Raw genomic sequence first — 25,532 nt, 5'->3', positions numbered from 1 at the left:
GGTACGTATTCTTTTGTATTGCTTAAATTAGTGTAGTATATACAAAAATGTGTGTTATACATTGATAAAAAGATCGATGTTTAAAAATATCGATTTTTTTATCGATGTATCAATACCATCGATGTTATGAAACATCGATGTTTTGCCATCCATGTCGCACCTCTAATTTGAAGGAGGCTTTTTTAGCGGTGCAGTGTTATTTAGTGATTTTTTTTCTCTTTTTAATGGGGCTTTAACTCGTTTTGTTTGAAAAAGTATTAAGATGGCAAAATAACATATGATATCAACAAAAAAGTAATTTCCTGGCAATTTTGACCAAAAATGATGGCAATGAACAAAATAAAAAATGACAGCCAAGGTTTAAAATGAGCCAACTGACACATCACGGAAAAAGTATCTAATTTTCTATGTTTACCATATCTTTATACGTATGCGTAGAAAAATATCTAAAAAACTGTTCATTAAGAAGAATTGCATCCAATGCGCGCACATAAGTACACGCGCATTCTTTTGAATAATTAATAAACATCTGCCCTTTATAAGCGTAAAGGTGGTGCGGAAGGAAGTGTTGGGTCCGCCTTAGTTATTTCTCCCAAATACCGTATTTTCGAAAATAAGCGCTGCGGCGCATACAAGAAAAAAAAATTGGTCGGTGCGGCGCATATAACGGTTGCGGCGGATACAGTGTCGTTTTTTTTAATTTGAAGCTTTAAAAACAAAAGTCCTAAGTTAAAAAAAATGTTGAAAATGCTGCTAATAGATGGCACCACATCGTTTCCTTTCATTTGCGAAATCCTTAGACCTTGGGCGACCAATTAAGCAAAGATGGGGGAGAGAAGGTGAGTCAGTGATTGCACGTGTTTCACTGTGGAGAGAAACGCTGAACCACGTGGGCGAGCAAGCCTTGTCGCGTCAGAGTGAAAAAGTCGGGAAATCCTTTGGCCTTGAACGACAAGTAAAGCAAAGAGGGGGGAGGGAAGTTGAGTCAGCGATTGCACGTGTTTCACTGACGAGAGAAACGCTGATCCACGTGGGTGAGCAAACCTTATCGCGTCGGAGCGAAGTGGTCAGGGAGAGGAGGCTACTTGTAAAGGAGGGGGATGGATGTCCAGTTGTGTAAAGGAAATTTACCACCGCCCTCACAAATGCGGTTGCTCGGTCAAGCAACCCAATTGAAAACTTGTCTCCTAGCTCTAATGGTAATAACTAATCTTAATTCACTCACATCGTTGCGTTTCATCTTTTGCCGTCGTTCGAGCGTTCTTGGCTTACCTTTTTTTACTGAATTTTTTCAGAGTTGCTTTTGAAATGGCTCCTCCAAGCGATTGAATACTGCACCCTTTAAGTTTAAGATAATAAAGGCAGAAGCAATTGGAAATCATCTTACTGCCAGAGAGTTTGGCATTGATGAGAGATGCGTTTGCCTTTGGAAATTGGATAAATTAACCATCGAAAATGATGGCCAATCGAGGGATGTCGAAGGCAAAAAATGCAAAATGGGGATTTTTAAAAATATTTCATTATTGTTAATTAAAAATAACAACGAGAAACAAAAAAATATTTTTTATTTACATTTAATCCAGCTTTCTTTACTACTGATTGTGCTTTTAAGTTGTTTAATGTTTGGTGCGCGCATATGGAAGCTGCGGCGCATACATTAATTTTTTTTCTTTGCGAATATATTACGATGCTGTGCTTACACCGGCGCTTATTCCCGAAAATACGGTACTACGTAAAGGAGCCTATTTGAGAGCCAATGTTTTCCTACTACTATAATTTGACACGATTATATGCGAAATAAAACAAACTAAAAGTTATATAATTGAACAATATGTAACTGTAACGGTTTTTAAAAATAAAGATGTGAAATAATCTCTCTTACTCGAATCATGTCCCAATGAGAAGGGGCGCTCTCCCTGGCAGCGGGTGCTTTCTCTCGGGCCAGTTTGAAGATATCTTCATCGTCCAATATACGTCCAAAGAAGGCGATCATAGATGCCTGAGCCATGAGAGATTCATGGCCATCCATGCGAGAAATAAGCTATTGGAAGAAAAAAAGCATTTCTGAAGATGTGTAATGAATGTAAGTATTATGCTTTTTAAGTTGTTTCCCAAAAATCACAGGTCTTTTCCTCGGGTTGCAAAACAAAGGGAGAAGAATTTTCTAGGTGTTTCTATAGTGCTCCTCCGCGTTATTGGCACTCGGTGGAAAAGTCAAAAACACTGAAATCACAGGAAAAGGGGAGGGCAGTAAACGCGAAAAGTAAATCAAAACTTTCACAATGCGCTCCTCAACGAGGAGTTTACTGCGAGTTTTCAGTTGAAATTTATTTCTAAAAGCAAATAAACACCTAAATTTCTCAGAAAAACTTGTCTCGCCAACGCTTGATTTAAGCAGCCCATGTTTCTCTTACTTTCAACCGGCTTTGAATTGAATTGGAGTCGTCGAATGAAGAGGGCCAGGATTTCTGAGGGGCACCATAACTTCCATGTGTGTTACACTTGTCAATACACAGTCATTTATGTGAACTTTGCACCACCTCATATTTTATAGTAGGGGAGACTCCCTTACGAAAATGGTTGATAGAGCTTAATAGAATTTTATAGAAAACTATACAGAAGTCTATAAGAAAGTTCCTATAGAAATTATTTCTATATAACTCTATAGATATCCATATAGAATTTGAGAATGAAGATTCTGTAGAGAATTCCTTCTATAAAGTTCTATAGAAACAGCTATAGAATTTGAGCATAAGGTTTCTGTAGATAATAATTTCTATAAAATTCTATAGAATTTGATCAAATAAACTTCCCTTACTGTAGAATTTTGTAAAAAGTTGAGAATTCATTTTGTTTACAATTATAGTTTTCATTAGTGCTTATACAATACTTCTAGTTTGGAAAGGCTAAAAAGCCCTAATTAATTAGAAAGTTTAATCCCTAAAATGAAATAGTTTAATTCCTAATTAATCTATTTAATTTTAAGAATAAATAACTTTAACAATTAATTATTTGTTAAGGTCATATTTTTTATTACAATGGCGAATTTAGTATGGTCTTTAATAATATTACTGTTGCATTTTGTAATAGTTCGAAGAAAAAAAATCAAACTTAATTTAATATTTAAAAAAAAATCATAAAAGATAAAAATTATTTATTATTTACAATGTTTAAGTTATTTTATAGTAATAATAAAACTTCTAAACATTGAAATTAATTGTAAGTGTGTGAGAAATTGTATAACTTCTTGTCATTGTTCAGTAAATAAAATAATAAAAATTCCAAGATGCAATCTCAGTATTTTGTTGCGAGAGCTTCCAGCAATATTTCCCTCAATCTCTTTGCGCATGCGCCAGTCTGTTTTCCCCTTTCTGCCCCGAACGGCAAATCGTCCATTTTGCATTGCACGTGCCCTGAAAATGGCCGAAAATTGCCGAATTCGTTAAAAAGTATGTATTATTTTTGTGTTGTTTTGTTATATTTATATTTTTATTGTTATTTTAAGCCATTTGGGATTGAAAAAATTTGTGAATAGTAGTTGCAAAACAAAACTTGAATTTTAAATCCAGAATGAATTTTATTATCGGAAATAGCATTTGATTTTACTAAATAGAGCTCATGACTGAGTAATGACATTAATTTACTAGTGATTTTTGCATTATTAATTTATATGTAAGTAACAATAAACGAAAGTTTAGACGTGTTAACACTGTTTTTTTATACTGATAGGGGTTTTAATATTTAATCAGCACTCCCAAATGGCACCACTGTTCAGTTTTATGAAGTGTCTTTATCTAACAATAATATGTAATCGTTGTAATACATTGCTGCACCTAATATTTTTAGGCATAATTTGGTTTTGTCAAGCGTATATTAATTATGTAAAGCATTGTCATTGTGTTTTATGCAGCTCTTAATAGGATCTAGAGGCTGTATAGGAAGACCTGTAGAGGCTCTATAGAAGTTCTATAAGAAGATCTATAAAGGCTTTATAAGAAATGCCTGTATAGAGTTTTATAGAATTATGGCCCAATTTTCTATAGGATTCTATAAAAAAAAAATAACTCTATAGAATTCTATAAGAAGTGTATAGAATTCTATAGAACTAATTTTATAGAAACCTATAGAATCTTCACTATAGAATTCTATAGAAAGCGACCTATAGAAAATTGGGCCATAATTCTATAAGACTCTATATAAGTATTTCTAAAGTTTTTTTTATAGAATTCTATACACCATTTTCATAAGGGCTGAGTCTGGTTGTGACAGTGGCAACTGTGGGTAAACAAATCACGCTACAGTGAAGTTGGAGATACAGAAATAGTCCACCAACGTCTATCGCATAGCGCGCACCAGTAAGGCTAGCACTTTTTGTAGAGAAGAATCCCCTTTTTTTGAAAAAAAAAATGCTTTCAAAACCTCTTTACATGCCGCTTTTTACTTTCTTTTACAAAAAAGGAGGTATTCGCGAAAAAAATTTCACTCAAAAATCGACTTTAATTTCCATTTTGCTCAACCCCGAATGAATGTTGAGGGTTTTTTTTTTTTTGACTCGACCACACGTGGATAAGTGCCTAAGAACATATAGACAAGCGAAATATCCATTTTGACGATTCCCGAGTTAGTTACAACGAGTTTTCTCGTGACGTCTGTATGTACGTATCTATGTATGTGCGTATTTTCAATTTGGCCACTGTTGGTGATATTTAGAGAGTAAACTATTGAATCACATTAAATTACCAATAATGGGACAATGATATTAAATTGGAGTAAAATGAAGTAATGTGAGGCACACATCAGCTCGTTTATTTCCCATTATACAAATAGTCCACCAACGTCCATCGCATAGCACGCAAGAATCCTCCCTTTTTTTGAATAAAAAAACTAAGCGTTTAAAACCTCTTTAAATGTCACTTTTTTATTTCTCATTTTAAATTCTTACGAAGCGACACTAAATATATTTGCAACGAACTGTCTTTGAAACATTAACGCTTGATCTTACAAGAAATGCTTTGAAAATGTTCATTCAAGTCATTCTTATTTGGCTCAACATAAGTAAGTACTTACCTCAACTACAGACAGCATCATTCGATTATAGAATGACACAAGACCAGAGGCAAAATAGAAGCTCTGATGAAAGTTGTTTACCTTACCACGTTCTTTGACGTCTTTCTGAAAAGCAAAAATAATATTTTCAAGCATATTTTCCGTAGTTTCATATACAAACCATAAAACGATGCAGAAAACTTATTAATTGAATCCAAACATTCAACGGGAAATGAGAGATCTCTTTTAGTATAGTTTATAGTTGGGCAGAAAAATGGATATTTTCGATGAGCGACTTCTAATAACAAATTAAAGTTCTGCATTAGCATTTTAACTGTGGGGAAAGTGATTAAAAGGATAAATATTTGTCTTTTTACCGCGTATTGGTTTTAAAATTCTGAAAAAAATGGTAAAAAAGTTACATTTTAATTTTTTTTAAATTAAAATGCAAATATTTAGAAGAAAATTACAACATAATTTAAATTCCTTTTGCGTCCTTTTTAAATCGAGCACATCTGGGATAACTTAAGACGGTAAATTTGACAACCGATCGAATTAGTGACACGTTTTACGGAAACTGTGGTACGAGATGACGTAGGGCATTGTACGAAACTGCTATGTCTCAATGCCGACTGTATTGCCTCGTACATTCACGCTAGAGGTGGATCAACGCGATACTTAAATCTCCATTTATTTGGGATTTTTTCACCAAAAAAAATTATTATTAGGCTTTTATTTTGTTTTCGCTTCTAATCCCAATGTTGCCATCAGGTGTGTAAAATTTCGCTTCATTCTGACTTCTCCTTCTTGGTGTTGCAATTTGTGTGGCCACCAGTGTACATAGTATCACAGTACAAGTCATTTTGAAAGCATTTTGACGTTCATTTTTATCGATTCACACACTTTGACTTTAAAAGTACCATATTAAACATGATTTTTTTAAAACAATTTTTGTCCGTACATTATGTTCAACATGTCTCAAGATTCAATCAAATTATATATTTAGACTGATTTGATCGTTGTAAATTTATTATATCGTAAAAACAGCACTCTAGACCGAATTAAAAAAAAAAGTCCGGATAATACGATCAGCTCGCGAGTATGATCCCTCACCAAATTTTATTCCAATCATTTCAAAGACGACTTGAACCGATGTCAATGAATATCATACTTTTAATATCAATCAGTACGGATGATGGCTAAATATCAAAGAGAATTTCTTTGTTTTTTCTCTTAGGACCATATACTATTCAATAACATGAATTGCAAAGGCGATTATGTACTTACTCGGAATATGCTGCCGAAATACTTGTAGAGAACATCTATTCCTAACGGTGAAAATGCACCCGGCATGACTTCCCTATAAAAAATGAAAACTTAGAATCATAACAAAGTGTGTTAAACTATCTTTCCACTTCTGCTATGCGATTTCATTTATCAACTGGGTAGTTTCCCCCCATTTTTCAAAAATATGTTTTTTTTTTCTTAATTTTGACTTATTTTTTCGCTTAAAAAAAAATCTTAAACGACATTCAGCCGTTGTTTTCATTTCTGCTGCTGTCGTCACAAGTGAGCAAATCGCTAAGGTTACTAGAATAAAGTTTCAAAAAACTGCCAAACTTCGTTAAATGAATATTTTATTTAACTAACAATTCTCGTTCCGCTAACAAGTTGCTCGCTGATAAAATCATTAAAAGGCGATATCTTGCTAGAAAAGACAACCACGCACTCCGATTCAAGACGGTTTTCATCATTTGTGACATCGCACAATGAAACATTTTGGTTTGAAAGTCAGACATTTAAAAAAAAAAATAATTAAAAATGAAATGTTGGGAAAATTAAAGTATTTTCTGGTTTGAAATCGGCCCAACGGTCTATGCGCGTAACAGAGATCCAGACATCCAGAGACACAGACTTTCAGCTTTAATATTAGTAAAGATTTAGATAATTAGCACAACTAATAAACATCATTTTTTGTTAAAAAATCTCTATTGATGCTAACTTTTCGTCCCTCTGTGGACAAAAATGTTATTTTATTTCCAAAATTATTATTTAAAAAGACAGATGTAAATTACTGTAAAAGCATTTATTTTCGTGAGCAGTAATTTTCTCAAAAATGACAATAGTGATTTTGAGAGCTGCAAATTTGGCAATCTATATCTATATTTATCAATATCTGTTTTATCAATCAATAAATGTAGCTATTAGTTTCAAGAAAACATTAACTAAATCTATCCATCTCTGTAAACATCGATCTATGTATCTACCAATATCTATCTTTCTATATTTATCAATATTTTAGCTATATAATTATCGACTTGATTTTCTAGATCAATGCATCTCTGATCTATGTATATTTCTTTTGTCCTGACAATAATTTCGTAAACATATTTTCACAAAGGGCAAGTTGAAAAAAAAATAGCTTTTAACGATACTTACCCGACATTCGCTAGTGTAGTGTAATCTCTTACGCATCGGAGAGGGGCGTCGAATTCGTGCTTGATTTCGAAATCACTTTCAGCAGTTCCACTAGTCACGGGCCGAGACTGATTAAAAAGAATGTTACTGGTTAAGCCAAGAAAAACTGAATGATCACATCAATACATGAGCAAAGTACAAAGAGCTAAAGCGCGAATTATGGAGTTAAGCAATATTTTGTAATAAACGGGCGGAACAGCAATCAATAGAATGTGCAGCAAATTCAATTCAATTGGTTATTCAATACAAATTCTAACGGCAAATTTCTACGCGAATTTCAAGAGTGAAAACAGCTACGTAGGACGTTTTCCGAACTTTTTTTTTTTTTCTCAAATACACACGAACTTTTTTTCAAGTACAAGATTCTTGTTTTCTCTGGAAAAAATTTTACCATTGTTGGATAAAAATTAACAATAAATATTCTTATTAAAATAAATCATATTGTTAAGAAATATGCCAGTACTTTTGTTACGTAAAATATTTTACCTGCAAAATGTACAGAACGTCGTTTTGTATTCCCCATTCTATGTCTCTTAAAGAGTGATAATACTTCTCTATCTGAAAAATAAAGAAACAATTAAATATTAACTGTATAAACAACATTAATATACAGCAAATTTAAAATTGAAACAAAATAAATATGTTTTAAGATCAAAGATCAAACTCGAGTTTGATAGCCATTTTCAGCATTGATAAAATGGAATTGAGCTTAGGGGGAAAAACTGATACGATCATAACTGAAAACCAACTTTTCATGTTTAGTCACAAAAGCGTTGTGACTTAGAAGACAGTGATTTAAAAACGCATCAAACGTTGCTTCAACTTTAAAGCTTCTTTTAAAGCAATTTTTAGTTTCACTGGGAAAAAAAAAACTTTCTAGGTTTTATTTTATTGATAGGAAATGCAGAGCTTTTGTAGCGTTAGTTTTAACAGCGCTGTGTGAAGTAAGGTAGCTTCGCTAACTGCAGTGTTAACGTCAGTAGATAAAAATCCTGAAATTAAAATATGTTAGTGGTATTTTTGTGGAAGAGGAAAGTCCTTGTCAACTGTTTTGATTCATCCCATAATTGGTAAAGTGGTGTTATTGCAATGTTAGTGGTGTATGTAGCCCCATCAATTTATTTCAAGTGAGCTCCAAAAAATTTAACAAATTAAAGTAGGAAAATTTCCAATGATTTTTGTGTTATTTTTTATATAAATACAAACTAAACAGCACCGTAAGCGATAAAAATATTTATGTAAGGGAATAAATACTGCTGATATTGGACCACTGCTTAAATTGAACCGGGGCTTAGAATCTAGCGTAAATTTCTGTGCTACACTCTGCCAGTGGAAATACAAAAATTTGTGTCTGAAACCTTTGAGGATGAAGTTTCATCACATTTCGATCTGCATAGCTTGAGTTACGATGTGATTTGAGTTGAAAACGTGTTCGATCTTATTTTGAGAACTTGTATCAAATAGAATAATAGTAAAATGTATGAAATGAGAAAATTGCTTTTATAGTATTATAAACAGTATTTAATGGGGATTACAGCAATGTATTTACATGCACGATTGGGAACTTTGTTGACAAGGAATAAATAAAAGAATAAAAAAATGGCGTGTTTTCCTTTGTTGGACCGAAAACATTTTCCTATATCAGACCGGTGCGGTGGTCCAATTTAAGAATATGTAACTAAGCGAGCCTTTTTACTTATCACGTTATAAAATAAATGAATAACTAATTAAGGAAATTCAGATTGACTTTTTGTTTTTTCCAAGCTCATTTTCTAGAAGCAGCCACCCATAAAACTAGTTGTTTATCCAATAAGATTCAATTTCAGTTTTGTTAAACATAGTTTTTCATGAAATTCACCGCCAGCTCAGTCAATTCCAGCCAAGTATTTTTGCCATAGCCCTGGCTGTAGGGCGGTAATGAACTGAATACCTTTTCCATTTGACTGAAATTTGTTCTTTTTCACGTTACTTGTTGATTGGTTATTTAATAATTAAAAGGACCGGTAGTCCAGTTTAAGAACATGAAATTCAAACAAACTTTTAAATTTTTTATAGAGAAATATTTAGTGATGACATTTAAAAGCGCATTTAGGATTACTTAAAATATAAGTTATAAGGCTTATTAAAGCATTCACACTGGTTTTTATTAAGTAAGTTGCTTACATGCTTCAACCTCATAAAATATTTTTTTTCCCTTTTTTACTTCCTTTTACAAAAAGGGAAGTATTGTATTCGCGAAAAAATTTTCACTCAAAAATCGACCCTAATTTCCGTTTTGCTCACCCCCGAATGAATGTTGAGTTTTTTTTTCGATTCGACCACACGTGGATAAGTGCGTAAGAACATATAGACACGCGAAATATAAATTTTGACTAAATATTGAGTTAATTACAACGAGTTTTCTCGTGACGTCTGTATATACGCATGTATGTGAGTAAGTGCGTATTTGCGTATGTGCGGATGTGGTATGTGCGCATGTATGTCGCATAACTCAAGAACGGTATGTCTTAGAAAGTTGAAATTTGGTACGTAGACTCCTAGTGGGGTCTAGTGGTGCACCTCCCCTTTTGGTTGCATTCGGGTGTTTCTAAAGTGGTCTTTTGCCCCCTTTTGGGGGGGAAATCATTGTTAATTTCGATGTAAACTCAAGTGGGTGTTACAATTTGGCGGACATTTGGTGATATATCGCCAGTCATTTGGTCACCAAGTTTTGTCGCCAACTTTTCCCACAAATTTGACGATCTTTTTTTTTTAAATTCTGGTTTCAATTTGGCCACTGTTGGTGATATTTAGAGAGTAAACTATTGAATCACATTAAAATTACCAATAATGGGAAAATGACATTAAATTGGAGTAAAAGGAAGTCATGTGAGGCACACATCAGCTCGTTTTAAGCTAATTTCTTTATTAATTACAAGCTACGTTAATTTTTATCATTCTTGGTTTTAGAAGATGTCTAAAAGGGGAAATGTGGTTTCATAGGCAGGAAAAATAATGGAAAGAGCTTTAGCTGTTTGTTGGCATGATGATAAGGGGCTATGCTATAAACTTGGTTAACGATAACGGCGTAATAATGCTTCCTCTTCCAGCACACTCTAAGCATTGTTTACAGCCCTTTGACGTGGCCTTTTCAAGCCTCTGTCCACACATCTCAATCGAACCTGCGATACGTGGATGAGAGAACATCAAATGAGGTCCATTACCCAATATAAAATAAGAGAACTGTTAGGTGACTCTTATGAACAAACTGTAAGCGTTGCCAATATTTTGTGAATGGATTCTCTACAACAGAAGCGTGGACCTGTTAGTATGATTGTGTTTAATGACAGCGACTTTGCAGCAACCGAGTCAGAAGTTTGTAGTCCAGATGAGTGTGCCAAAGTAAACATGCTACATGTTCGGTGTCAGCTGTTCAAGATGCACAACAACAATGTACGGATAAAATTAACACAAGTTTGAAAGGAATCAGTGGTTAGTTCTCATCAAGTTATGATCGTCGGTTCTATTGATGATAGTCGGTTCTATAGCTAAATGACTTTACCTTAACAGAAACTTTGCCAAGAAAATTTGCCATTTCTTGTGAGATACAACAGCTTTGTCGCACATTCTCGGGAACAACTTCAGTACCTACTCCTCCATCGTCTAAATAAACGAAGGGTATAATTAATTCTTTCTTCTTCTTGGAATAAGCATTATATTAAAAATATCTAGTTGAAAAAAAGAAAGCAAAAGAAAGGTTAATGGCGTAAAAAAACAGCACTTTTAAACGGAGGGGATTATAACACTTTGGTTTCAAAGAGGTAACAAAATTATTTGTTATAAAAGAAACATGAAAATACGTACTAATTCAAATTGCAAAATGATTTTTGTTTTAGCATTCAAATATACAAAAACAACAGGTCCATTGAAAAGTTATAAATCTTGATGTGCCTTGAGATAATACATTCATATTCCATGCGATTTTTGTGGTATTACTGGTAAAAAGGTCCGCATCTCAGCTATGTTGAAAGCAATCTCAGTACACTCGAACACTTTGGTGCCATTTATCTTTACTTGTAATTTCCGTCTTTTCATCCTTAAACTCAGAATCTAGCAGTTAAAAAAGAAAAATAACGCCACGAAAAAGATCTCAACTAGCGTTTTATTCCATTTAAATGATCCCTGTGCCATGCTAAGACCAGTTTTGAGCCGGTAACCGGAACGTTGCCTGACCTGATCTATTTTATTATCTAAGTAACTCAGCATCATGAGAGCCACATAGTACAATATTCAAATACCATTGCGTTTGTACTGTCTACTATAGTTGGGGCACACAACCTGAGAGCGTTGTGAAGGCAGCGCAGATACTAATCACAGTTTCACAGTATTACGTCACTGCAGAATCTAGCAGTTAAAAAGAAGTATAACGCCACGAAAAAGAACTCAACTAGCGTTCTATTCCATTTAAATGATCCCTGTGCCATGCTAAGACCAATTTTGGGCCTGGTAACGGAACGTTGCCTGACCTGATCTATTCATTATCTAAGTGCAACTCAGCATTATGAGAACGCACATAGTACAATATTCCAATACCATTGCGTTTGTACTGTCTACTATAGTTGGGGCAAACCTAACCTGAGAGCGTTGTGAAGGCAGCGCAGACATTAATCAGTTTCACAGTATTACATCACTGCCAGGTTAGGTTTTCCCCGACTACCTGTGTGTAACTGTTTGAAATGTATGACACAGCAAACTGTACGATACAGTCGACTTCCGCTACAACGCGATTCAACTTACGCGAAATGGTTATAACGCGAATTTTATACGAGTAACGAATTTTAGAGCTGACGCCAGCGAATTCCTCGTACACAACACGAATTTCTTTAGAAGGAAGTAGCGGCTTAGTTATTGACAATTAAATATATATTTTGTGAATGTTATTACATCCCATTAGCATCACACTGACCATCGAAAGTTCCCACATCAAACTAGTCTAGGCATCACGTTGTTGGTGCATAAAAAAAACCGCTCGGCTGCTTTCTTTTTTTTTTTTTTTTTTCATTCTAAACATTAAATTTGATGAAATATAATGGCACTTTAGTGAGCTGTTTCATCTAAAGTTTATGAAGATGGGGGGGGGGGAATAAAGTTTCTGACAATAAAAAGAAGATTAAGGTTCTCGATATGCTTGGACAACTACCAAACGTCGACGGTAGCAACGCAATAAGTATGAGTGAATCTTCCATACGTAGAGTTAAAAGTCAAAACAAAATGATATTCTTATAAGTTCGGAACTTAGTTTCAATGTTAAAGCTTGCAGAGTCTGAATAAAGTATATGACAATGGAAGCTGCTCTTGCATTGTGGATTAAAGAGATTGGGGAGAGGGGCTTGTTGCCATAAATGGAAACGTTGTAAAAGAAAAGGTGAAGCAACAGTATTTTAAAATGTATTTAATAAAAATAACGATCTGATCATGCAGCATAAATCTTCATCATCTTCATTTTTCAACTCATAAATGTTATTACTGTATCTACTGTACAGTACTGTTATAGTGCAACATTTTATTATTACTACATAATATACTTACCGTGTTGTTTTATTTTATCAATCATTCTTTTTGTGCATTTTAACTATTTTATGTTGAATAAAACAGCTTTTTTATTTTTTAAATACAGGTAAAAGTTGAGTTTTTTATGTAAGAAACTAATATATTGTTGAAGAATGCTTTAAAGCCAGTTTTGAAATACGCACTTCAAATACTTGCCGTTGACGCTTTCCAGTCTGTATAAAACTAAATTATAAAACACTTTTTCATTCGCATTTCCCTTAACAAGACAAATTAGGTTCCCCTTATGTCAAAGACTTCTGTTCTTAATCTTTGAAATACTATATATTAAAAAAATAACTGCATTTTTATTTTCTATGCTTAAAAAAGTAACTGGTGTTTTCTGAAAAATAATTATTTAATAAATAAAGTTAGAGTAATTACAACTTTATCAGATTATCTTACCTTCCATGACAATTTTGTGCTTCTTAGCTCCTATAGCAACCGATTTCAGACTAACTTCTCCGTTCTCTTCCTTTTGCAATGTGATAGTATCAGGTTCTTCAGATCCAGACACTACGCTCTGTTGGACAGATAGAAAGAGAAAAAAGAGTGCAACAATAAAAAAAAAAGAAAGAAATTAAAAGTATCACAAAATTAATAGCTACGAAATTAATGATAATGATAGTGAGTTTAATGTTTCGGAAAGAATCTTCACAATTATGTATCCCTTCTTGTGAGAGTTGCAGTATTTGACGCAATCGATTTGCTTCTCCTAAGAAGATCAAACTTTGGAGATATCATTGAAAAACTAAATGAATAAGCCACATTTTATCTATTAAAATTCTTAAGTAAATACACAACATATACCAAGGTGCCAACCAGGAGGAGATCATGGCGCAGACTGCGCCATTGTAATTATTAGCTGGGCTGTTTTCAGGGTATTTTTCTCTTTTTTGGGGGGTGGGGGGGAGTGACTATCGTTTTTAGAGTGTTTCTGTGATAATTTGGTGCAGGAGGAGTGGGAGTGATGCAAGGTATTGGTCAACCGAAAAATCCACATGTCAATCATTAAAAGAATTTGCAATCGTCAAAAATTCCTGATCCTGGGGAAAATTATCCAAAACGTACGACAAAATAAAAGCTACTGAAACTGTCATTGCACCTAGAAAAGAAAAAGGAAACTAAAAATAGTTTGCCATTTCGAACAAAATAATGCATGTAGCCACAAAAATTTTTATTAAAAATTAGAAAATCGCCCGTCAAGGTATGACGGGTGAAAATTGCTTCTACATTTTTAACGAAGCAAATTGCCTGTTTGAGGATATTTTTGTGGTTGAAATTGTAACCCTAACTCCAGTGGATGAACCCTAAACTCCAGTAGATATTGTTCATTGTTGACCACTTGTTCGTTTCTTCATTCTCCTAAAATGAGTCTTACCAGTAAAACAGTTAAGATATCGGATCCAGTTCCACCTCGTCAAAAGAAATCAAACGTTACCAAAAAATATTATCAAAATATCATGCCGTGAAGCGAGTTTCATTGTTGATGACGTCAGAAGCATTACTCGATCATTCGCTGTTATATATATGCCTCAGGATGAATAGTTATTTTTTAAATGAAGTACCGTAAAATGGTCCAATTATGGACTACTTTTCGATGTTTTCAATTAAAATTCCGTATACATTTTTGACCCCTACACTTTTGACCCCCCACATTTTGTACCCCTACGGGGTACAACTATGGGCCACCTCATTTTAACCTAGAAAACACATTGAAAACTTGATCTGGTCTATTGTTATCCGAGACTACACGTTGTCCTATGCTTGAAACGGTATAAAAAATTTTTTTTTGGTCCATCATTTACCCTTTTTTTATCAATTTTTTAAGACTTAATCATCATTTGTCGTCTCCAGTGATTAATAAAGTTCAACATCGTAAACGTAGGTAACGTTCTTTATTATCTGCATAAGTTTTGACATAGAAACATTTGAAAACCAGAAAAATTTCACCAACTAAAGGCTAGGTACCTATACTTAGGTCTAGAAAAATATGTAGGTCTGACAAATTTTAAACGAATTCAAAAAAAAAAAAAAAGAATGAAAACTGAAATGCGAAATCACATTTCTTATACCAAATCTTATCAAAATAAATAATTTTAAAAAATTATCTCAGTTTGTATTTGGTCCGGATTTCAGTCAGCACCTTTTTCAAAAACTCCATTGATTACGGGCGATAGGGCGATCCCCAAGCTTTCTTCTGTCTTTTATTGCCATTACTTTACAATAAATAAAATAAAATATGGCGAAAGCATCCTTACAGATAATAAAATGAAGCTCCAAGCCATTAAAAACCGTGAAAAATAGGTGGCCCATTGTTTGTACCCCAACATTCCCATTTTCGATAAATGTTGAGAGCTTGTGAAAACTATGAAACATTTCACGTCAACAAGCCACTTAGTTCATAACTGACAAACTAGTGAAGCAAATCTGAATTTACCAGATCTTGGAAAACAGTATAAGTGGTCTGCCCAATGAGACTTTTGGCTCTTCCACTAGTGAGTCGAATCACGCACTAAGAACGACTAAGTTGTTATAAGGTATACAAAAACAATGGCAATCTCTGATAAAGCGTCTTTAGCTACCTAAATGGTTACACTACCTGTTAATTTTTTTTTTTTTTTTTGGAGCTCGTAAGTTCGAAAAAGCGGCCCCTAGAAAGCAAAATCATCGCCATGGCAAGAGTGTCCCATTGTTTCCCCCCTTTGCACAAAGTTGTACCGTTTTACGGTATTTTATTTCAGGTTACGCTACTTTTGGCTCACCAATATATAAAGAACAAATGAATTCCCTTTACAATGTGAAAACATGACAGCTAAAGCAGCGTACCTCGCCTAGTCCATAGTTTCCAGTGATTGTGATGACGGATGGATTGTTGGTGACTGGATCACACGTAAAAAGCACACCGGAAACGTCACAAGGAACCATCTCCTGGATGACCACAGCCATCGGAGAGTTCAGAACTTGGCCGTTTCGCCTGAAACATCGACAAAATTTACTGTTAAAAATAGAAAATAAAAAAAAAGAAGTCGGTTCTTGAAAATATAGCAAGATAAATTTAAAGTTTTGATAGCAGATACGTTGTACACAGATAATATTGGAAGCAGATGTTGTGCAAATATTAATATTTTTATCTTACTTTAAACGTCTAATTCATACGATCAACGTTTTTATTGCTTAGCTATAAATTCATCCGCCAAGGTATGACGGGTGAAAATTGCTTCTACTCTTCCATATTTGAACGAAACAATTGCCTGTTTGATGATATTTTGGTAGTTGAAATTTTAACCCTAACTCCAGTGGATTAACCCTAAACTCCAGTAGATAGTGTTAATTAGTTTCATTTCTTCATTCCCCTGAAATGACACAGTCTTACGAGTAAAACAATTGAGTAACCGGATCGAGTTCAGCCTTGTCACAATAAAGTCTTTCCCTGTATGTTAAACATTACCTAAACATATTATCAAATTATCATGCCGTGGCGCGAGTTATATTGTTGAAACTCGTGGGTTACTCGATCATCGGCTATTATTTATATGAGGATGTTGTAAAACTACTATTACATGGTTTGAATTTCTCTACTTCTTCGATGCAAAGGCCCTTTTTACCCCAACTCTTTTAGTTTATATGATTTTTAACGTACTACTCATAAAGGATTTTGGTGTCAACAATATATTCGTTCTTACAAGTACATCTGATCCAGAAATATTTCGAAAAAGTCATGTTTCTTGCTCGTTCAAACAAGAATATTCATTTCTTCAAAAATGTCACTAAATGCGTTAACTCACACAAGAGTTTCAATTTCTTCAGAAATGTTACTGCAAAAGAGCTTTTATTTTTGCGGAGCGTAATTTTTGTGAAAATGAAGATATTGGTGAATTCACGAGCTGAAAATCTCAATAATTTTTAAAGAACAGAACCGAAAGTTGAAGTAAAATATAGCTAGCGAGGCTTAAATTTTCACGATTACAACGGACACGCAAAAATAAGTGCTATTAAAGTATTTAATCTGCTTATTTATTAAGTTCTTCAGTTTTTATAAAGCAAACCCATAGATTTATTATTAGTCTATGAGCAAAACGCGTTACACATGAAAATTGAATTTTTAAGAATCAGCAACAGAGAGTCGTTTTACCTTTTGTATTCAACTGCAATATAACCAAATTGCGACGCCCAACATTTTTTGACAGACGTAAATATCTAGAAAACAAAAAATACATTATAAATATGTTATTTTGAAGATTGTTTTCCAAACAAATGACAGTAGAAGCAAAATTATGCATCTATTTTATAGTGGATTTTTAGATAAAGAGAACAGTCGAGTTCACAAGAGTAAAGCCACTGAGAATATTTACAAAAAGGAAATAAAAATCAGCGTCCACTTATATTTTATCTTTGAATAAGTGCTATCAAAAATGAATAGTATTTATATTTTAGTACTTAATCTTAGTATTATAAATGATTTTAAAAAATTTAATTTACGTCTAAACGCCTTCTTTTTTAATGACAAAGCACAAAGACATTTTCAGAGGATTTATTTTATTTATTTTTTCCGTATAAAAACATCGACAGTAACAGACATGCTCAAAACATCGCTCTCAGGTTAACTCAATTTTATAAGCCTTATAATGTATTTCGACTTTTTAAACTATTTTTCTCTAATGCAACTCTCATCTACCGTTAGATCCTCTGAATTAGTTAATTCCACTTTTATTTGCTCAATTTCGAAAAAAGGTCTGACCCCCCAGTAACAGACACCGACAAATCTGATGATACCCAGCAACAGATAGGATGAGGATGAGTTGAATGGACAGAATTCCCTTTCTCTCTTCAAAATATGCAAAAGTTATTTATTTTTAGAACTAAAGCTTTATTAAATTTAAATGAACGTGAAACGTCATATGAACTCTTGGTAGCTGTTCATAACCTTCCACCACTGCCTTGTACATACCAGCTGGCTGATAATATTCACTCTGATAACACTAGATGGTTGTACCGCATTCGTGCGCCACAGCAACATAAGTTTTACCCCCGCCTAAAATTCTTATTTGTATTAGAATTCAAATTTACGACTGTCTGTTACTGGTGCCGTTACCCTAATGTTTGTTTCTTGGTGCATTACTTATGGGGTATTCCAAGGTATTTTTGACATTATGTAGAGTCCGTAACGTGACCTTTTTTTGCCATAACTTTTTAATTTACCGTTTGATTTGCAAATTATTTTAATTTGAGCTGGCGTGTTGGTAGGAAAAGATCAAAATAAAATAGTATGCTAATCAAACAGTAAATTAAAAAGTTATGGCAAAAAAGGTCACGTTACGGACTCTACATAAATGTCAAAAATACCTTGGAATGACCCTTATTGTATTATAGGGGAGTTTGCCCTAATAATGATATTAAGCTAAAATACCAGGTAATTATTATAAAAAGTTAAGTTTTCAAAAAGCAGTAAAAAAGAAATCTCTGCTTAGAATGTTTAAAAGTTACAACTATGCGCACGAGGTATATTTGAATCTTGTGTTTGAAAAAGTAAAATAACAGAAGTTCCAATTTGCTGCAATATATGCTGTTTTGCGCTTTCCCTTCGTTCGAAAAATCGGTGGACAGGTGGACACCGGACAACTGCATACCGAAAAATACAACAACTACCCCGGTAGAAGCAGGAGTTTGTTTCATTATCTTCACATGGGTGACTTCATTGCGCAAATAAGCATGTAATTTTCCCTCAAATTATTAGCTACATAAATTTTTATTCATTACCTTTCGTTTAAAAGCATTTTAAAACACATGAGAGACACTTTTTTCCTGTGGAGTTGGGAGAATCTTTAGTTAGTTTTCTTTATAATGACCCTCAAAGCGGAGATGATTGCAACACTTATTAAATATATCTTATATTTTCCAAACAAAATTTCATTGCTTATGCACAGGTCTGATTTCAAGTCATTCTGAGCAGTATTTTGTCCTTTACAGCATTTTGAATCAATAACTTAATGATCATTGTAAATTTTGCTGACTGTAATTAAAAAATGTTAACTTTGGAATTAATGTAATGGAGCATCAAGTACTTCTTGTAGTCCTTGAACGCCTAAGAAGGTGTCCATTTGTCCTGCTGCAGACATTTGCTCTGTGTCTTCACCTGCAGAACAAGAAAAGTCGTTTAGTTTAGAAATATTTTTGCATTTAGAAACACTTAGAGTGTAAATTCTCTTAACTACTCGTAGTTCAGTTGAAAATGAGTGTTGCCCCGATTAAAGACTTTTTGACACGAAAATAAACAAAAAGCAAATTCATTAATAAATAAAAAAATAAAATGGAGTTTTAACATTCCTGTTACTTATTAACAAAAACGTAGAAACCACAGGAAAAAAAAAGATGAAACCACTTACGATACCTAATCAAAATGCAAACCGTGTAGAAAAACCGTCACAACCATTTCATGTTTGATAAATAAAAAAATTAAGGGGCATTAAATGAACAAAATTTTGTTTAACGTACTAAGAAAATGATGTGCAGAGGCTATGTAAAATATTAAACGCTTAGTGTACTTTGAAATAAATAAGATTGGTTTGATTGGTAACATTATTATTCCAGCAGAGTCGGACACTCTTACATTTTTAACCGACTTCAAAAAAAGAGGTTATGATTTTGACTTGCGGCTTTTTATGTATGTTTTCGTATTACTCCAAGAATACTGGATTGATTTGAAAAAATCTTTTTTTTTTTGGAAAGGTATACTTTCAGATGTTCACATGTTAATTTTGTCTGGATCCGATGAGGGATCTCGGAGAAATTTATTAAGCTTTAAATTTCATACGTTGTGGCTACATAGACCAGCGTTCGTCAGTTGCGCGACACTTTATAGGTCACGTGGTTTTGGCGTGAACGGTACATTTTTTCGACGGAGGAATCTGGGTTTGAGCAATATTTAATTCTTACGCATCGGAATGTTTGATTTTCACGACGCCGCCTGTTAGTTTTAAGTATAGTCTTACATTTGCTACATGAGTAATGTATTTATAACTCATGCAGCAAATCAGTTAATTAAATGCATTTTGCAACGAAAATAGTTAAATTAATTAATTTAATTTAAAAAAAAATTGCTTGTAAATAACTTCATTTAAACATTAAAGTTTTTTTTTAATACTTCAGTTTTGAAATATATTTAGAGTCTAATTCAAGGGGAATTGAAGACAAAAATCAATTTTAATGGGTTTTTTGTTTAATGGATAGGAGTAATCTAACTTAGGTCCCAAACCTTTGCTTCACCATATTTGTTTTTTAGAAAAACGTTATGGGCAAAAAATATTAAACTTCATTTAATTACAATATTTGATGATTAAATATAAAACCCATTGTTAAGGAAAGTGCCATAAAACAAAGGTACTTTCTTTACTCAGTGTTTAAGAAAGTATCATAAAACATTAATATTATTCAGGGGTGCCCCCTTAAGGGTGGGAAGGGGCTTTAGGGTTATTTTTCCTTTTTAGGGGTCTCTTGCTTTGGGGGAGTACCCTCCTAAAAATTTCCCTTGTATTAATCATTAGTATTCATATCGCAAATTTTGAATAGACTCCTCTGAAGCAAACAGGAAGTTCATTTAGTATCATTGCTCTAGTAGTATTTTGATCTTCATATTTTCAGCATCACGGTAAATACTCTGTTTCTAGTGCGGTGTTGATCTATAACGTGGCCAACTAAAGAGAAATGTTACTTTTTTCACGAGTTACGTGACACGTATTATTGTGAAATATAAAATAGTTAGGAAAACCATTGACATTTAAATGTTTCTAACTAAATTAGAGCACAAATAAATCCTGGAGAGGAACGAATATCAGTTTTTGGTGCCAATCCTATAAAATGTTATACACATTAAGATTTTTTCTTTTTTTAATCGACTTTAAAAAAGACGTTTCTCAATTCGTCAGAAATTTTTTATGTATGTCCTCCGTAAACTCGAACACGCATAGACCAATTTGGAAAATACTTTTTTTTTTTTTACTCGTTTGAAAAGGTATATACTTCCCAAGTGATCCAATGATCATCAGGTCAGTATCTGAAGATGGGATTCCCGAGAAATCACGAAAACTCTTTAAATTCTAAGTTCTTTGTATTTTGAAGTCAGTTCTTTTTTCATTTGAAAATAATTTTTATTAAAGCAAGTCCTAGGATTATTTGAAAGATTATTCGTTTTTCCTGAAAGCTAAAATGTCCATTAACAGGTCTCCGGAAAAAAGTGTAATTATGACAATCTAGTTCTTTGCAATTTTTTATTACTGCATCTGAAATGGTAGGATTTAGATAACACAAGTTCGGATATGAAGGTTTCCACTGTGTGTAACATCCATCCATAAATATTATTTTAAGCTAAATCTTAATATATAAAAATCAATGTCCTGAGATAACATATATATATACATATACATATATATATATATATATATATATATATATATATATATATATATATATATATATATATATATATATATATATATATATATATATATATATATATATATATATATCTCAACGCACAGCCGAAATCGCTGAAGCTTCAGACTTGAAATTTGGCAGGCATGTCCGCATGATTACGAAAGTAACCACTAAGAAAGGATTTTTCGAAATTTTAATTAGTTCGGGAGAAATTAATTAAAACCTTTTAATTTCTGCGAAATTAAAACCTGTCATTGAATTAAAATTCCTTATTTTCGAAGGCTTTCCTCCATTCAAATCATTATTCAGTACTTCATCTCAACTTTTGGTCGATAGCGAACTATAAATTTGATATTGTTTTTGTTTCTCACGTGGTTCTTCGAGGCTTTTCTCAAGTCAAATCATAATGTTTCTGTCTATTGCTTTCATTTTCTCAAAACTAGAAACGTAGTTTTTAAGAACATCATCACAGGCGGACTATCCTTTTGAATTTAGAAGGGTGCAGTTTCCTGTTAAAGTTTGCTTTGCAATAACCATTAATAAGTCACAAGGACAGACATTAAAAGTAGCAGGGACCGATTTAAGAGAAGACTTTTTTTCACACGGCCAATGTTATGTAGCTTGCTCCAAAGTCAGTTCATCAAGCAGCTTAATAATTTTAGCACCAGAAAAAAAAAACTAAAAATGTTGTATACAAAGAAGTTTTTGCTTAAACATAGGTATATCAATAAAATGTGGATGGCCTGTGTTTCCAAAGATAATCAATACTTTAAAAGGATCGTTAATAACAGTTAAAGATCGGTTAAGGGCAAAGGCATATATGTAAGGAGTCCAGGTGCCCCGGGATCCTCCCCAAATCAGAAAAAGTTATAGGTAATAAGTAATTATTATAGGGGGATATTCGAAACTAGGTGCACCAAGCACTGTTAACCCCTGCTAATTCCATTACCCGAGCAATGCCGGGTACTGGAATGCTAGTTTATTATGAAACTCAATTTATTATTTAGATACATGGCTACTAGTAACAAGTATAAGTGCAGTTAAGCTCTTTTGGCTTAGGTTCTAAACACTATATACTGAAAATGTTGAGGCAATATGAACAAAAATAGATTACGCTAAGCCACTTCCGTCCTAAAGAAGTATGAAGATTTCAGTCTTGTTCCCTCGTTCAAAAAAGTTTCTTCAAAACAAAAACAAAACAAAAAAAAATTGATTCAACCATAGAGTAAAGAAATTACATAGAGAGGCTCCGCCGAATCAAAGAAATTGAAGCCGGAAGTTGCACCGCTGTATCCCAAGATCCTTAGCTTCTTGCTAAATATCTTGAGATACATTTTGATTCAAAACATTCCATTACTGAATCTCAATTGGTAGTTAATTTACACTTAGATATTGTTGCAAGTTTATGAAGCACGCTTTTGAAAGTGCATTACAACATAAATTAAAATGTAAACCAATCCGCAAGTTACTTTATTTGGTTGCTTTCATAACCCCGCCCATAATTGCACCGCTGTATCCCATAATTCCCCTATAATTCTGGCTTCAATTTCATCTCCTTTTTACTATAAACGAGGCCTCTCTATGTATATTTCTTTACTCTATTCGCAACTCCAACGAACTATAGGGGCACTGCAGTCACTGTCTAATGGCCGAATTAAACACTAAAACAAACGCACATGGTAACGAAGAAAATGCTAAAAGTGTTGTGATTTTTGTTCGTATGTATGATTTTTTCGCTTTATTCATTTGAAAAGATTTTTCAAAGTCTTTTGGTTATTCTGACCCATATAGAAAGAGATTAGAAACCAAAAAGTATTACGAAAATAAACAATTAATGCAGAACACACAGTAAGTTGTTCTGAAGCAGCCATTTTCACGATGTTGAATTCGGAATTCATAAATTTTTGGTTCGCTTCGAACGGCATTTTCATTTTGTACCGTTTTTTCTATACATTAGTACATATTAAGTTCAGTTTCGTGACATTTCCGGCATTTGTTGACATTTTTGTCACATAGTGCACTACGTGGCAGACTGTCAAGAGTAACGTTTAACACTAGATAATTTATTTCTATGACTATATGATTGGATATCCAAAGAAATCATGCATTTAATTCATTCGTCATGGAAATGATTTACCTGATATGCGAAATCTTGTCAAGATACATTATTCTTTCACACAATTTTAAAACCATGACCCTATAAACAGATATTTGGCGAACTTTTATTTTTTATTGTTCAAATTCTTAACGTTCTTTCTGGATTTTTCAATCTGTTCTGCGATAAATACTTTCAAGAAAATTTATTTGCATACTTTCTATTTCAGTAGGATACTGTAGTAACAAAGGTTATTTAAATCATTTATGTGGAATTAGGTTAAGGAAAAGTGTCCAGTCAATGTTGTTAAGTTCGTTTTTTTTTCCTTCATCGAATTGAAAAACTAATATTTATTCAAATTCACTCAGAACAAAATAAATAAAAGGTGTACTCACAGTTTATACATGGTGGTAGTTTTCTTTTCAGTTGATTGACCATTATTTCTTTTTACTTATCGAATTCTGTAATCTTACTATCATTTTATTCCACTCATGATAAAAATTAAAAATGGTTTAACTAACAACGCGAAATCTCGCCAAGGCTACTTTGCCCGCACAATTCCAAAACTATAACCCTAAACAAATTTGGCGAAACCTTTCAGCTGAGAATAAAAGGAATAAAGTAAATTCTTTCTCGGTTAAACATTTTTCATTTTGTTCTACGATAATAAATTCAAGAAAATATTTTGCATACTGTCCATTCCAACTAAATGCTGCTGTAAAATATGATTAGTTAAATTAATTTAAGATTAAAAAAAACTCATACTCTTACAAATTCATACAAAACAATAAAAAATTTTACCTGGTATAACGTTATCCTTTTTTGTTAATCCAGAGTTTTCTTGTTTACGCTTCCACCATTTAATACTTTTTTGAAAGAAATAAGGAAAACTAACATTATTTTGAGAAGCTCGAGAATACTACTAAGGGACGAATTAATATCTGTTGTTGAAGGCGTTCTTAGACATGTTGAATGCGTTACTCAGAACAAACTGACCGCGTTTACGTCAACAGATACACGTGAAGCGCAACGTGGCAATGTTTTAGCTGCATTCGCAGTTTTATAAATCACCGCAAGGTAGCGTATTCGAGCGCTGGAGTTCCGAATAGATTCAACAAACTGATTACCTGTGGCAGACGAACGAACTGCGAACTTGAGGTTTTCGATGCGTTGATTAAAAAGCTCGCTCAGATTTTTAATGATGTCGCTGCAGATGTGTCGAGGGAGGATTGCTTCCATTACCGCAGAGCTGACCCTGAAAATACAGAGATAATTTGTGATACATAGTGTGGCACGTTTATTTAAAAATTTACATAACCTACCAATTATCCACGGAATAGAGTCGCACGGTAACCGAGGATAAGCGAATTTTCGGATAATCCGCATAATTGGTAAAAACGATTCTAGTGATTGCAATACCATAACAACACTTCTCATACAGCACTTACACACAAAAAATCCTCTAGATGGCGCTATTGAACACAATATTTATAATCTAAAAATTTAATAAACAGTTTTTCAACCGAAATTTTACTGTTTTACTCAATTTTTCGTTGCGAAATATATTAATACGTTTTAAATTACTTGCTTTTGTTTAGTAATTTTGTAACTAAGAGGAAATCAAAAATTGTATCACTTTGCAGCTCTGAATGATCTTACTCTCAAAATTTCGTTTATTACATTAGAGTCAGCGCACATAGACATTGTTAAGTACAAAATATTAGAAGGCACTTTATTTCACAAAAGATATATATTAATGAATCACCGAATAGCAATAATTGACCTACAAAATCTTAAGAACATAAACAACTCTAACAGATACTAATTCTCAACTTCAGAGCTCGAATACGCTACCTTGCTGGGATCAACAGTACTACCGAAAAAGGTAAAACAT

The 25,532-nt window shown here is 33.2% G+C and overlaps 1 protein-coding gene across 1 annotated transcript in view; it reads right to left on the bottom strand.

Annotated features, from left to right (window-relative positions):
- Positions 1 to 25,532, bottom strand: part of LOC129234796 (putative phosphoenolpyruvate synthase) — a gene marked incomplete at its 3' end in the record, with an annotated part of 77,594 nt that overhangs the window by 8,500 nt on the left and 43,562 nt on the right. The window contains 11 exon segments of the mRNA XM_054868744.1: positions 1,883 to 2,041; positions 5,068 to 5,172; positions 6,334 to 6,406; positions 7,486 to 7,592; positions 8,011 to 8,082; positions 11,066 to 11,166; positions 13,516 to 13,633; positions 15,940 to 16,087; positions 17,246 to 17,310; positions 19,176 to 19,246; positions 24,766 to 24,893. Coding sequence (XP_054724719.1) covers positions 1,883 to 2,041; positions 5,068 to 5,172; positions 6,334 to 6,406; positions 7,486 to 7,592; positions 8,011 to 8,082; positions 11,066 to 11,166; positions 13,516 to 13,633; positions 15,940 to 16,087; positions 17,246 to 17,310; positions 19,176 to 19,246; positions 24,766 to 24,893 — 1,147 coding nt within the window.

Source organism: Uloborus diversus, chromosome 1 (genome assembly GCF_026930045.1).
Source record: "Uloborus diversus isolate 005 chromosome 1, Udiv.v.3.1, whole genome shotgun sequence".
NCBI lineage: Eukaryota > Metazoa > Arthropoda > Arachnida > Araneae > Uloboridae > Uloborus > Uloborus diversus.
Note: the sequence above shows the minus strand (reverse complement) of the source record. Positions and strands in the feature narration are given on the sequence as shown.